Source organism: Meles meles, chromosome 13 (genome assembly GCF_922984935.1).
Source record: "Meles meles chromosome 13, mMelMel3.1 paternal haplotype, whole genome shotgun sequence".
Classification (NCBI taxonomy): domain Eukaryota; kingdom Metazoa; phylum Chordata; class Mammalia; order Carnivora; family Mustelidae; genus Meles; species Meles meles.
The window spans coordinates 12082573-12098590 of record NC_060078.1 but is presented as its reverse complement, the minus strand read 5'-3'; the positions used below and the strand labels follow the sequence as shown (position 1 = coordinate 12098590).

Genomic DNA, 16018 nt, shown 5'->3' with positions numbered 1-16018 from the left:
TTGACTTTATAAAATAGCTTATAAAAGCCTACCAAATTTGAGAGGACATTATGTGAAAGACTGATCACATATACAATAGCAGTAATGTGATCTGCTTGAAATTATCTTTAACTTCTTTGAGAAGTAGTTTGTTGTTTCCTACCTTTAGAATATGAGGGAGTTGAATTAGAAAATCACTAAAGTTTTTTTACTATCATGATATGGGTTTTCCTCTTTGTTGTTAGATACTTTGTTGTTAGATATTTTGAGCAAGTGGTGGTGGCCATTAAGTCCATATAATTACCTCAGATTAATAAGCATTTATGGAGTGGCTATCATAAACAATATTAAAAACGTCATGATGGGTTTGAATGCATGTTGTATTGAGTTCAAATCTAGAAGAATCAAATGTTGACACAATGCCACCCAACCCCAACACACACATGTGTTGGGGCTCTCAGAAAGAGTTGACAAAAGCCTTAAACGTAAGGCATAATAAGAACATAATATTATGCCAGACAATTAGAGGACATTTTGATCAATTAAGTTGAGCTCAATATGACTTGAAAACCAAGTAGAAAATGTTCTTAAAAGGCATCAAGGAGAGTGAAACATGTGAAGCATTAAAATACCTACACCAACCATCACATGTCCAAGTTTATTGCCCAAAACAGAATATAATCAAACCTTGCATGAAGGTAAAACAGGCACAGAATACAAGTATTATGAAAGTGTCATGGGCTAACCATTACCATGGTTTCTTCTGTTTCAGACAAGAGCAAAATGTGGTTGCTATTAACAGTGGCAAGTTTGATATCTGCACTTGGAACCACACATGCTTACTTTGGAAAATTACATCCTATAAGCCCTGAAGTGACCATGAATATTGTAAGTTACCAGAGTTGTGGGTCAGGGAACCCATAGAACCAAGAGCTACTACCATGACTTAGAATCATGGCAAGCTGAAGCTTTTACATGACCAGTCAAGAATAACTTATCTACTTACTAGATGCATTTAAAAACTCACCTAAAACTAAAAGCTTCGTTTTTCCTCGTCAGAGTCAGATGATCACCTACTGGGGTTACCCAAGTGAAGAGTATGATGTCATAACTGAAGACGGTTATATCCTTGGGATCAACAGAATTCCTTATGGGAAGAAAAATTCAGAGAATATAGGTATAATCCTCCCTTCCTTTCTTTTTCTCCCTTCCTCTTTCCCACTCTCTTTTCTTCCCTTCATTCCATCCTTGTTTCTTTCCTTCCTCCTTTCCTCCTTTCATTTCTCCCTAAGGACTTAGTGAGTCTTGCTCATTCTAGAGATACAATCATGATGAAACTTTATCTCCAGTCTTCAGAGAGATCACCATGAAGTCAATGGAATCATGAACAGACAGTTTTAAGGATACATGATAAGTGCAATGCTAGAACTCTACAGAGGACATTAAACCAGAAGTCCTGGTATAGGTGCCTAACTCCGCTAGTGGAGATCAAGGCAAACTTGCTCTAGAAATAATGACTTAGCTGTGTCCTGGAGGATCAGGAAGAGTTAGCCAGGATGTATGTTACCATGGGGAGGAAAGGGAGGTGATCTGAGGCTCAGATCCTCACTTGAACAAAAATTTTATCTTGTTCTCATCACAGGAAAATTGTGAAGTACCAGGAGAATAAAATTAAGCGAGATCACCTATCACTTTACCACTCACAAGCCACTTAAATTAACATCACACTGAATTTCCTTAGAATATAAGTTTCTTAATAGCCTTCCGAGGTTAAACTGCATGTTTCAAATGCACAATCTGATATCTTGTGTCACTTCAGAAACCACCACCATAATTAAGATGATGTATTCAAATAGTCAACTCAATCAAGCAGAAGTATTTCATTCTAGTCATCCGAAAGCCTATAGCCTGTCTCCATGTTTATCTGAGAATGAGGAATGAGGATATAAAGCTTGGATACGATTTTCTCCCTCAGGCAGGAGACCTGTTGCATTTCTGCAACACGGTTTGCTCACGTCAGCCACAAACTGGATCTCCAATTTGCCCAACAACAGCCTGGCCTTCATTCTGGCGGACGCGGGCTACGACGTGTGGCTGGGGAACAGCAGGGGGAACACCTGGGCCAGGAGAAACCTGTACTTCTCACCAGACTCCGTGGAATTCTGGGCTTTTAGGTAAAGAAAAGGGACAAGGAAAGATGGTCAATGAAAAATAAAATCGAGTTTAAAAAGCGTGGGCATTCATGTTTGCCTGTTCCAATCCAGACCCATTTTAATACATTACACTCTCAGGAGGGAAGAAGCAAGTCCTTTTTATTCTAATCCCTCCTTGGATTCTGAGTCCAAGGGTAGCTTTTCCTCCATGATCTCAGTACGTGTGATGAGCAGATTCCCTTTTCCAAATGGAATGAGCGAAAGGACCAAAGCAAGGAAATTTGGTGCCTTAGCAGATTCCAAAAGGAAGATCCGTTGAGATTTGGGAGGATTTCCAAGCTCAGTTGGGGTTTCAAGACCCCAAGTCACCATCAATAGTGAAGAGGGTGGGAGGGAGTTAATATGGACACCATGGCAAGCTTTTCAAAGGTTTCCTCTCTCTGGCCCTCTCATGCCCCAATCCTAAAAGTGCTGATGGAGGGGGAAACAGAAGAGATTTTGGTGATGCCGCTAAGGCATAGAAAAGTGCTCTGAGTGTTCTAGGGCCCGCAAGGAAGCTCGTGTCTTTGGGGGGGTGAGAAAGAGAGACAGGTCAGGCGGGCTCCGCAGGCCACACTGAGGCCTTCAGAGCTCACCCTGCGCACAATGAGAAGTTACTGAGCAGTTTCCAAAAAGGCAGTGGCAGAATCTCATTTCCATTTTCCAAAGACCATTCTGGCTGATCTCTGGGGAGGAAGAGAAAGGGCGCTATGACTCATCTCAATTGACCCCAGATTGTGCACAATCTGTGTACAAATGATGATTAAACCTGACATTCATTTTTAGGGATAGCAAGAATCCCCACTGATAGAGGCTATCTTGTTTGGATTAAGCTGCAGCTGTAATGCTCTGTTTCAGAAATGATGTCAGCTCTTGATAAGAAGCCAGCCCCGCAAAAGCACCTGACACTCCCTCCCAGTCTATAAGCAGCAATGCTTAGAGAAGCCAGTTTTCTATTTTCCCAGGGAGAGGCTTAGCTATAAATAGGCTTGACTTTTAGAAATTATAGCAAGGGAATGTATTCAGTTTTATTTTGTCTTCGTTTTTCTTGCAGCTTTGATGAGATGGCTAAATACGACCTTCCAGCCACGATTGACTTCATTTTAAAGAAAACTGGACAGGAAAAGCTGCACTACGTTGGCCATTCCCAGGGTACCACCATTGGTAGGTAAAAGCGGCTGAAGCAGGGGGCTTTTGTTTGTACAGACCCCTTCCCAGTGGTTATGCAGGCATGTGGTCATTCTGCTAACTGCTTTCCATTCATCATATAAAGGAATGGCTACGACAATCCAATGATATAGGGACAAAAATCAAATCTGTTGTATATATGGGGAAATAAGACAGAAGGGCAAATAACTTGTGCAAGGTAACACAGGAAGGACAAATAGGGTAGCTCGGATCCCAGCTCAAGCCATCCTGCTCCCAAGCCCACAATCTTAAACACTGCACCTCCTGGCCTCTGGACTGTACATTCCATCCACTCAACCACATGAGTGGAACATCTGCAATGTGTCCTAAGAACATAGCAATGAATAAAGGAGATGAAAATTTCCTTCCTTGTGCTACAGATACTCTAGCGGGGAGGCAGAGAAAGTAATAAGAGTTATAAAGCAAAATACAGAGTAGGTTAAATAATGGTTAATGTTATGGGAAGCAAAAGATCAGGAAAGGCTAGGAGGGAGCATCAGAGGGGACATGGCAAGTTCAGATAGAGGATACCCCCAGTACTCTCTGAGTAAAGGCGTGAAGGAGATGGGGGGAATGGGGTGTGAGTCATGTGTACTCCTGGAAGACTGATGTTCTGAAAAGAGGGAAAAGCGAGTGCAAAGGGCCTGAGGTTGCAGACTTTTCAACGAATGGCAATGAGGCGATTCATTGTGTAGCTGAATCAGACACAAAGCAAGAGACCAGATGCGGGCATGGTCTAAGGAGGGCAGACTGTTCAGAGATTTTTGGGTGTTATAGGGATTTTAGGCTTTACTCTAAGTAAAAAGGGAAACCAGCAATTAATTACAGACAAGAGCTGAGTATATTTATGGAGCGTAGATGTTTGAATTATTGTGGCTGTTCTCTTGTCCAGCATTTACAGTGTGCTTACTGTCCTCGTAAATACCTTCTATAATTCACCTCACTTGGTTCCTTAAAAAAACCTATTAAAGCACTCATTTTTAGTCCCATATTTCAGATGAGGAAAATGAGGCTTTCAGTGTTTGGGTGACCTGTCCAAGGTAACAAATCCAATAAACCCCATAGCCAGGATTCAAATTTTGTTTGGTCAGTTTCAAAACTTTTTCAATCTTTCCCACTTGCATACCCTACTCATATGAAGTGCTAATTAATTATCTCACTGTGATGACATGAATCTGAACCCATCAAAATCTGTTTGCAGTATAAATAATTCTTTCTCACCCCACATGAATCTTAAAATTGGCCTGTTTTCTAAAGTCAGATGAAAGAATTTAACTTTTTACAAGTTCTAGCCTCCTGTTCTTGGAAGGAATCTACGAAAATAAAACGAATATACTAAAATTTGGTCACTCTGAACAAACAGGTGGTCAGTTTCTCTCTCTTAGTAAACAGTACTCTGAATAAATCCAAATAATGTCCCACTTGTAAAATACACACACACACACACACACACACACACACACACACACACATCTACTTCACTGGTTCCTTGTCGTTCTGTTTCAGGTTTCATCGCCTTTTCTACCAACCCCAAGCTGGCTAAAAGAATCAAAACCTTCTATGCTTTAGCTCCTGTTGCCACCGTGAAATACACCAAAACCCTTCTGAACAAACTCATGCTTCTTCCTTCAACCATTTTCAAGGTATGTGATTCTCTTCAACTGAATCTAAGATGTCGAGTTGTCCGTGGGTCTCAGAGGGACGGAAAGAGAAGGGAAACATGGTGCGGACAACCATGCTTCTGGCCAAGAATGGAAATGGGAGGAAGCGTGTTTTAGTTCTTGCCTAGCAATGGCTGAATCCCCATGACAGCCGCTGAGATCCCCCTTTCTATCCGCGTCCTTGGTAGCTTTACGTGGGTTAGCGATACCAGGAGCGTCGGTCCCCTTCATAGACGTTTCGTTTCCGTCGTATGTATGAAAACCGCAATTCAGGGAAAGAGAAATAAGAACAAAAGCAAGAAAATCAGAAAGCGGAAGGGTAGAAAAGAAAGGGAAGGCGAGGGAAAAGGAGAAAGAGGGGAAGGGGAGCAACACTCATGGAGACAAGGACCTTGAGACCCTTCATCAAATGCCCTTGACTTTCCAGACCTTTAAAAGGGGTCCTAGAGGGCAGAAGTGTGGGTTGCCATAAACAGGAAATATTAAGTGTCTTGTATAGTAGGCACACACTGGAGGGAATTAATGATCCTTGTTTTCCCAACACTTAATCACCTACTTCTCCCACCTACCTAAACTGACACACACACACACCAACACAGCTTCCTTCAGGAGAACAGTTTTACTGCAGGCTGTAAAACGTAACGATGCTATTTCCTTCCCTGGTTTTGTACTCTTCATTTCTTTTCACTCTGAACTAACTTGTGTGTTGAAAGCCCAAGAGACTCTATCTACAGTCAAACTACATAGGTAAAGCTTTTGCTCAAAACGTGAAAATTTTGCGATGACCTTGAGTATCATTACCGGCTGCACTACTGCAGGTGTTTCTTTCCTACTTGGGCTCAGGTTTTCTGATAGGCAACGTAGATAGTTGGTTTAAAAATAATAATAAAAAAGTGTTAGACCTTAAGTCAGCGGTTTGAGGCTCGGGTCAAGATGTTGCTTTATAGAATCTGTGAACTTTATCGTCAGTTCTAGGTAGGCACAAGATCTCAACTATTTCTTAGCCTCCTGTTTCCTCCCATATAATATGGGGATAACCCATGTCTAGTTTCCTCAAGAAAAGTTGAGGCAAATAATCAAGCTCCCAAGCCTCATTGTCTTTCCGAAGGTTTTCCTGAAAGTACAGTGCAGTCACCACTTCGGCTTCTGATCTTTTGATGTTTTGTTGCATCACTTATGACATCCTGCTGCGTTGTTTCACGATTTTTATTTCATGACACTTATTAGCCCAACTAGACTGGAACTCTTCGTGTTTTTCACATCTCCGTGGCAGCCGCTATGGTTCTCTACGGAACAATAAATATTCAATGTTGGTCATCTGCCCTGTCCATTCCCCAACTTTATAGTGGGAATTAATGAGAAAAAGAGTTTGAAATTCCCGAAACTATGTAAAGAAATACGAAAATCTCACCAGCCAATTTACACCTGTACTAGTAAACTAGACAAATTAATGAGTCTTCTTCGCTGCTTCATGTTTACAAAACTCTCCCGATGCTTTTATTTTTCAGCTTGTATTTGGTGACAAAATATTCTACCCACACCACTTTTTTGATCAGTTTCTTGCTACTGAGGTGTGCTCCCGGGAGACGGTGGATCTCCTCTGCAGCAATGCCTTATTCATCATTTGTGGATTTGACACTAAGAATTTGAACATGGTTTGTATGCATTGACATTTTGATTCTGAATATTTTGAGCAACATTTTGAGGACTTGTTCCACCATGACTTAGACAGGGTACTTTGAAAAACTAGGAGTAGGGGCCTGGGTGGCTCAGTTGTTTAAGCATCCAACTCTTTTCTCTTTTTTTTAAGATTTTATTTATTTGACAGACAGAGATCACACGTAAGCAGAGAGGCAGGCAGAGAGAAAAGGAAGTAGGCTCCCCGCTGAGCAGAGAGGCTGATGTGGGGCTTGATCCCAGGACTCTGGGATCATGACTGAGCCGAAGGCAGAGGCTTTAACCCACTGAGCCACCTAGGCGCCCCTAAGCATCCAACACGTGATCTCAACTCGGGTCTTGATCTGAGGGTCTTGAGTTCAAGCTTCATGTGGGGCTCCACGCTGGGTATGGAGTCTACTCAAAAACAAACAAACAAACAAAAATTAGGAGTAACTTCAGAATTGTGTCCGTGCTTTGTAGATAAGCCCAAGGGAGCTCACATCATTGCTCCCAATTTCGTTCCCTCCAGCTCCCTGCTGTCACCCAAGTGCTCCCTAAAGTAAACAGCATGTAGAAAAGATAGGAGATAATGAGCTCTACCCACTTCTGACCCCCTACATAATTGGTGTAACACTTAAATTCTGTGAGGGGAGGCATTGAACCATATATTTTGACAGGCTTTTCTGCCGATGTCTAAGCATTGACTAAATGTTCTTAATGCTGATAGTCATTCCCATACATTTTATAAAATTTATTTCAGAGCAACTGTTTATGTTAGCTTTCGTCCATACTCTTTATCTAGCTATTTCAATTGTTTTGAATTGGGTTTGGGTTTTAAAACATATATGTGCAGTATCAAAAGGAGTTAAGATTATGGATTCCAGTTAAGAGCCTAAATTCCAATCCTTTCTTTGGAGCTGAGTTACACTCCTCTGTCTTGGTTTCCTTGTCCACCAAATGTATTAGTGTGGAGATTAAATGAACTAATATGTGCAAAGCTTAGAGAACATAGTTCAAAGCATATGGCTCATAGGAATTGCATATGTTTTGCTACTAATACTATTATATTTCGACAATTATCCTCACTCCGAATTGTTGGTTTACCAAGTTCATTGATAAGAAGGTGGCAATTCTACCTCCAGCTATCTACTTACTAAACAGTATCTATTAGGACACTACTAAGTGTTGTAGCTACTGCGGACACCGTGGTGAAATCACAGATACCTGCCTGCCCTCATGGAAATCAAAGACACCCAGTCCTCTTTCTCAGTGTTGGTCAGAATCTGTGGGTATTTTAGAATATATATGAACAAAGGGAAATTTCCTCAGTTTCTGTTTTGGATGGTAAGTAGAAGACTCATCCCTCTGTCTTGCAAGCAAGTCTCTCTCCTTGGCTCTGGGAATGGCTGCCATTTTGTGTGTGGAGTATGATGGAACCGTCTACCCTTGTCACACTAAGAAAAGGCAGAACAGATTACTGCATTCCATCTGTGAGAGCCTTCTGAGAAAATTCATAGTGAAATAGAGACGAAGAGCAAAGGGAATTAGATTTCATCCTTCTGCATGAACATTATGTGCAAAGGTATTTCATTCTTCTATGATGATGATCAATTTTTTTGACCCTGCCATGGTCCTCTATACAGTGGCACTAAGACCCACTATGAACCAGTCTATGCAAGCTGAGACATGATTTCAGTTTGTTGTCTGGGGTCTGATCACGGTACATTAGAGCAGTGATAGGATAGCAGGATAGCACAACGATTGTAAATATCCTGTACGTGTATTCTGACTATATATATGGATATATATAGTCATATATATATATATATGACTATCATATATGATGTACACATACACATGTCTCGCTGTATGTGCATACATAGGTCCACAGAGCAAGAGGCTTGTATGTGGACATTACATCTACTGGACTCTGACACTGGGTAGAGAGGAGCGAAAGCTGAGAAGCTAGAGGTCTAGATTAAAGTCTCTGGCTCCATCCTGATATGAGCTGAGTGACATTGGACATTTCTCCAAACTTCTCTGAGCCCCGATTTCCATTTTGATCAAAGGGATGATGAGCTGTCCTCATGGAGTGGTGACAAATCAAAAACTGTCTCATGCAATTACGCTTTGCTAACTCTCCAGCAGCATATGACTATGTTGCTCGGCTCCTTTGGTGAACGCTGCATTTAGGCACTTGACCTGGATCACGAAAATTTAAATCTTAGCTATTTTAAGAAACCAAATATACATATGTGTGTGCTTTTGCTTTCTAGAGTCGCTTGGATGTGTATCTATCCCATAATCCAGCTGGAACTTCTGTTCAGGATGTCCTCCACTGGTCTCAGGTATCATTTCTCAAATGCTCTTAAAACTTCTTTTGTGTGGGGCGCCTGGGTGGCTCAGTGGGTTAAAGCCTCTGCCTTCGGCTCAGGTCATGATCCCAGGGTCCTGGGATCGAGCCCCGCATCGGGCTCTCTGCTCCGCATGGAGCCTGCTTCCTCTTCACTCTGTGCCTGCCTCTCTGCCTAGCTGTGATTTCTCTCTGTCAAATAAATAAAAAAATAAAAAAAATAAAAAAAACTTCTTTTGTGTGCCTGAACCCCTGGCCCTTTCCCTAAAGCACAATCTTGAAATACTCTGTCAAATGCTCCTAGCAGGGAATTTTCCTGGCATGTGGCTGCCAGCTGAAAATAGCTATTCTGTCCATGTAAATGAAATCCTATGAGGGGCTCCTGGGTGGTTGAGTTGGTTAAGCTTCTGACTCTTGATTTTGGCTCAGGTCATGATCTTGGGGTCATGATCTCAAGCCCTGCATCAGGCTCTGCACTGAACGTGGAACCTGCTTAAGATTCTCTCTCTCTTCCTCTCCCTCTGCCTCTCCCCAACCCTCTTACATGGGTGCATTCTCTCTCTAAAAAAAAATAAAATAAAATCCTATGAAAACAATCACTTTGGGTAGCAAAGAAGTGAATGATTTTTTTATGACTTGGCATGTGAAAAAAAAATTATTCAATCAAAGCCACACTTAAACTTGCATAAATATCTTATCGTGGATGAACAACAGTCTTACTTTTGGGAAGGAGAAAAATGTTTTTCAAAAATCATCTAAATTGAAAGTAAACTACCTGGAAGGGTTTGAATTTTGTTTTTTGCGTAGCAGGGAGAGTTTTTATTTCTTTTTGTTATTCTTTTCTCTACATTAGGCTGTAAAGTCTGGAGAGTTCCAAGCTTTTGACTGGGGAAGCCCAGCTCTGAACATGCTGCACTTTCACCAGGTAAGCTTCTTAAAGTTGGAATTGTTCACATGTTGAAAGACAAAGATATAAAACTTTAAAGGTGAAATTATGATCATTGAGCATGTATTTTCCAAAGGAATGTTGGTGTCCAGACTCATCCTCAAAGAAATTAGAAAGTAGATGATAATTTCCTCAGAATCCATTCATTATGCCAGACATCACCCTGTCTCCATACTCTCTCTGGGTACTCAGCTCCAGTGGCTGCATTCAGGGTACTACACCTCCGCCTGGGAGAACCTCCTAGAACACATCACCCCTCACCCCCTTACACAAACCTGCACTGGATCCCAACTGCCCAGCACATGGTCCTCTCCTTCCGGGAGTGCAGTTCACAGACACAACAAGCCAACAATTCAAACTGTTTAGGAGATAAAGCTGGACTCTCTGGTCTTCTCAAACAATAGCCCTTCCTTAGTCAACAGCCAGAGAAGTGATGCCACCATATTCCCGGAGATAAGATGTGAGGATGGCGTGCTCGCAGATCAAGGCTGGAGATACTCCTTGGCAGACAGGGGCCTTGTTGGAGAGGCAGACATACTGGCCACCCCTTGCCCTTGCTGCTGCACAAAGAAGCCAGGCTTTGGGTCCATCCCATCTGGGGCCCCATAGGCATTCAGACAGGAATTTCTTCATTGCCCCACCCAAATATGTAATGAGAATATATCTGCAAGCCCTCAGCTTACGGTGCACCTGCAGACCGTCACTGGCTACATTTGAATGGGAGGGCTACTTTGCAGTTTGTGTAATCTTCTCCCCTTCCTTCTTCTCCCACCCCGGAGTTTCCACCCATGTACGGGCCAAGCAGTCCTACTGATTTTCATCTGCTTCCACAACTCGATGTTTAGAAGGGATTTCTATCTCTTCACAACAATATCTCATGTGTAGAGAAGATGGCCCCTTTTGCAACAATTTTTGATGTCTTTAAAGAGGTACCATCAGATCAAACACCATTGCAAACACTTTTTCTCCAACCACCGCCTCCTCAGACCCCCAAAACACAGTCATTCTTTGCATCTACCTTTCTACTGGGCTCTACTACTAGTAATCAGTGGCATCCATCCTAGGGGACCTGAAATAACAAATCCCAAGCCCACTCTCCCTCCGCCAAGCCATAAAACAACACAGATGGTCTTTAACTAACTGAGCACTGACACTAATTTAAGAGCCAGAAGTTAGCATCTAGAAAACTCTTTGAATAAAAGAAAGTAGGTTTATTATTATTATTATGAATATTCTCCACATTTAACCCTTCTCTCCACTAAAATAAAGTATTACAATATTATGGAAAATTATATAGGATGAAATATTTTCCTAGACAAGTTGACTATTCTATAAGGTGAGATATGGAAAAATTCAGTTTATTGGATTAGTATTCTGCAGAGTAGGATCTAAAAAACCAAAAAAATTCTCTGTGGATAGTGGTAAAATTGGTGATGGTTTACTTATTCCCTTGTCCTGCTTTATAAGCCTCTTTAAAATCTATGTGTAAATGGTGATTTTCTAGTAATAGCAAATGGGCCTGATGATAGCTTTTCTCAGAATTTTATCCAATATTTAGTAAAACCAGGCAAGTATTCAACAAAACAACCCCTTCAATGAACTGACTGACCTACTAACTGACCATACTGTTAAGTCAGTACAAAGCCAAAATAAATGACTCAAGACATTTAGAGATTATATTTTAGAGCATCTGGGTAGAAACAGTTAGAATCTATAGAAACTATTTCTGGGTAGAAATAGTTAGAATCCAATCAAATCCACTTTCCGGATTTGGGGTAGAATTCTAAATTTTTAATTTGTAAGAAATGTTATCTAAAGACTCGCTATTCAAGGCATGGTCCAGGACCAACAGCATCAGCATTCATCTGGGAATGCAGAATCCTGGCTCTTCCCCTAGATGTACCGAATCAGAATCTTCTTCTTACCAAGATCCCCAGGTGTTTCACAGGCCCTTTCAAGTTTGAGAAGCACTGACCTAAAATATATTGCATCCACTTTGCTCTGTGAATAAAGAAGACTTTCTCTGAGCAACCACTGCTAAGAATCTACGTCTAAAACCGACCATTCCGTGTACAACAACATGGATCAAGCTTGAAGGCATTATACTAAGTGAAATAAGTCAGACAGAGAAAGTCACATTCTGTATGATCTCACTTATATGTGAAATCTGAAAACAAAACCAACAGCTGAGTTCACAGATACAGAGAACAGATGGGTGGCTGCCAGAGGCGTGGGGTAGGGGGTGAGTGAAATAGGTGAAGAGGCACAAACTTCCAGTTTATACAATAAAGTCTCGAGGATGTCATGTACAACATGGTGACTACAATGAACAATGCTGTATTGTATATTTGGAAGTTGCCAAGAATGTAGACCTTAAGGGACACCTGGGTGGCTCAGTTGGTTGGGCAACTGCTTTTGGCTCAGATCCTGGAGTCCTGGGTTGGTGTCCTGCATCAGGCTCCCTGCTCAGCGGGGAGTCTGTTTTTCCTTTTGACCCTCCCCACTTCATGCTCTCTCTCTCCTTCTCTCTCTCAAATAAATAAATAAAATCTTTTTAAAAAAAGAGAGAAGGAGGGAAAGAGAGAGAGAGAGAGAAAGTAGATCTTGAAAGTTCTCATCATAAGAAAAAAAAACTGTAGCCATGTGTGGTGATGGACAATAACTAGACTTAATGGGGGTGATTATTTCACAATATGTGCATCTATTAAAGCATTATGTTGTACACCTGAAATTAATACAATGTTATGTGTCAATACACCTCAACAGAAAAAATCATCAGCCAATGCAGTATCCTCTAGCCAAGAAATAAGTATTGGGGTTTAGAGTACAATTACTTATAAACACTGGGGTTCTTTCTCTCTTGTGTTTTAGCCCACACCTCCCTACTACAACTTGACGGACATGCATGTGCCAATTGCAGTGTGGAACGGAGGCAATGACTTGCTGGCCGACCCTCGAGACGTTGACCATCTGCTTTCCAAACTCCCCAACCTCATTTATCACAGAAAGATCCCTCCTTACAATCACTTGGATTTTATCTGGGCCATGGATGCCCCTCAAGTACTTTACAATGAAATCGTTTCTATGATGGGAGAAAATAACTAGTGGTTCCCCATTTAAAGACTTACACATTTATTGTTCCAAAATAAGTTCTTCTCTCACACATGGTTTTTCATCGTGTTTGGGATACAGTGATTCTTTCTGTAATTTTCACTTCAGAAATAAATCAGCATCAACAATCTTTCCAGTTGTCATTTTGAATGTCAAATAAGTTTTATATTTTTTGTTTTTCACTGAAGATGGGTCTGGAAATGCTTGGAAGGACATATTCCTGGGGAGGTGAAATATCTCTTCCAATCCTCCCATTCCACCGATCTTCTAAACTCAACATAGATTGTGAGACATGAGTCATGAGTGTTGCCAAAAGGCCATTGTGGGATTGAATATTGAACCGTCTGGTGTATGCTTGAGATTGAGTACACTGCTTTCTACTTGCTGAAGCTCATTTTCTCCCTGTTCGCTGCTGATATTCCTTGCTGTTTTGCATATTTAATCCCATGAAAAGGCAAATTAAGCTATCAGCTGAATGAAAGTCTGCTCACTTTCACTTCCGAGAAGGAAGAGGGCAACAAGCCATAGGGAGCCATGGTTCTGGAAGTTGGGGTACAAAGTGTGTCCTCCATCCCTCCTGCTGTTCTAGCCCTATCCCTGGACCTTGACCACAAAACATGGGACAACGAGCCAAAAGATTTTTTATGTCACTGCCACCGCTCTGGCACCCATAGGATCCAGAAACTCCGCCACTGGTAAATTTCAGTCAGAAGATACAACTGCTGCCAGTTGGTGCACTCGCCCCCCAGAATGGCTCCTCCAGATTTCTAGAATCTACAGTAAGCACAGCCTTCCCTGAGAAATTCTATCAATCTCTAATAGTGTGACCTCATATTTTATAAATTAAGCTTTTGGGGTCACACGTATCATGCTATAAAATACAAATGGGGCAAGACTATCTTGCACCCACACCTCATGGTGAAGGATAGTGAGTATTCACAAAAATCTATTGACAATTTTTATTACACTGCCACATCCCTCAACCTTTGCTAGAAAGCCCAAAGCCCACTTGTTTGTTTTACCGGTCTTTATTTTGAAAGTGGCAGCAAGAAATTGCTTAAAGAAGATCATTTGAATGTCTATTTCAATGAACTTTGATGGCGGGCTTTAAGAAACTGACATGAGAATCTCAGGGAGTAGCGACCAATATTCATGGTGGTGGAGAAGGTTAAGGAGGCATCCTTCTTAAGGGAACAATGATCACTCTATTCGTATAGTCTCCTGCGCTTTTGTAGCTAACTACCTTTCTTCTAGTCTGCATTTAGAAAACATGGGAGACTTCGGTTTTAGTTGTTGGATCGGGAGAGAGACAAACCATAAAAGACTCTTAATCCCACAAAACAAACTGAGGGTTGCTAGGGGGAGCAAGCCAGGGAGAGGGCAGTTGGGTGATGGACATTGGGGAGGGTATGTGCTACGGTGAGTGCTGTGAAGTGTGTAAACCTGGCAATTCACAGGCCTGTACCCCTGGGGCTAATAATACATTATATGTTTATAAAAAATTAAAAATTAGAAAATTAAAAATTAAAAAAGAGAGCCACAAGTAAATATATCTGCTCATGTTCCTCATTCCTAAATCTGAACTGTCAGCCTCTCAGCTGATCTTCAAGGACTCATTTCTCCAGCTTCTACCTTGCTCCCATATTGACTTGAAGCAAATTTAAGACGTTATCTATTTCACCCATGAGTATTTCTGATTGTATTTCTAGAAGGTCAGGTCCTTTTTTTTAACCTAACAAAACCATTATCACACCCAAAATATTCTTAACATCATTAAACATCCAGTCAGGGTTCAGATTTCCAAACATGTCGTCAAGTGTGAAAGTTTTATACAGGTTGTTTAAATCGGAATCCAAATAAGCTCTTTGCCTTGTTTTTGTTGTTGTTTGTTTTTTTTTAAGATTTTATTTATCTATTTGACAGAGAGAAAGAGACAGCGAGAGAGGGAACACAAGCAGGGGAAGCGGGAGAGGGAGAAGTAGGCTTCCTGCCAAGCAGGGAGCCCCATGTGGGGCTCGATCCCAGGATGCTGGGATCATGACCTGAGCCAAAGGCAGACGCCTAATGACCGAGCCACCCAGGCTCCCCAGCCTTGTATTGGGTGATCTGCCTCTTATCTCTTTAGGTCTATAGGTCATCTGCCCCCCTTTCTTTTTAGTTCTTGAATTTTTTGGTTATTGTTGTTAATGACACTGTGTCTTTGGCTTGTAGTTTCACACCACCGAGATTTTGCTCATTACAGACCAGTCGTATTATTTAACATGTTCCTCTCCACTTCACATTTTCTGTAAGTTGGGACTTCTAACTGCAGCACTATGGACATTCTATTTGCCAAATAATTATTCCCAGATGATCCTGGGCGTCCCAGGATTTAGCAGCATCTCTGGCCTCTGCCCACCAGATGTCAGCAGCATACACACCAGAACGAGTGACAACTAAGAGAGTCTCCAGACATTGCCAAATATCACCTTAAGGGAAAAACTGAACCTCCTCCCTACCAAGAACTATTTTTATGAATTATATATAACTTCGATCACATCGAGATCTTTTTCAGAAAAGCTACTTCATAGATGGTATTGTGTTTCTCTAGAATGAGGATCATAACGCAGAACCACTCATCATTGACGATATCAGTAGCCATGTCTTTGCAGCATCCGGATTCAGGTGTTCATTAGGGGTTAGGGAGCGGTGATATTCTAGCTGAATCATTTTTCTTCGTTTCTTAGCTGGGATATTTCTGACTTTCCATAGGAGAAAAGTTTCTTCGTGTACTATTTGGTTGCCGAAAATATATGATTCTTTCCTTTTTTCAGTTTCGAAAATTAATTTTCCTTCTTTTAGTATCATAATCCATTTGTGATCCTTTGCATATTTGATGCGTTTCAATGCAAGGCAATTTTTAGTCTTAGTGATATTAAAATTATTCCCT

General features: G+C 41.3%; 1 protein-coding gene across 3 annotated transcripts; it reads left to right on the top strand.

Moving 5' to 3' along the window:
• The first annotated feature begins 732 nt into the window (after positions 1-732).
• Positions 733-13100, top strand: LIPF (lipase F, gastric type). Of its 3 annotated transcripts, none has more exons than XM_046026283.1 (9): positions 733-867; positions 1039-1153; positions 2051-2153; positions 3226-3335; positions 4866-5002; positions 6529-6675; positions 8956-9027; positions 9886-9957; positions 12850-13100. In XM_046026283.1, exons 1-9 carry the CDS (start codon positions 733-735, stop codon positions 13081-13083), a joined length of 1125 nt encoding a protein of 374 aa, XP_045882239.1. In that variant the 3' UTR covers positions 13084-13100. The 3 variants fall into 3 exon arrangements, with proteins under 3 accessions (XP_045882239.1, XP_045882238.1, XP_045882240.1); XM_046026282.1 differs by having other exon boundaries at positions 1039-1156; positions 1955-2153; XM_046026284.1 differs by lacking the exon at positions 6529-6675 and having other exon boundaries at positions 859-867; positions 1039-1156; positions 1955-2153.
• The last annotated feature ends 2918 nt before the right edge of the window (positions 13101-16018 follow it).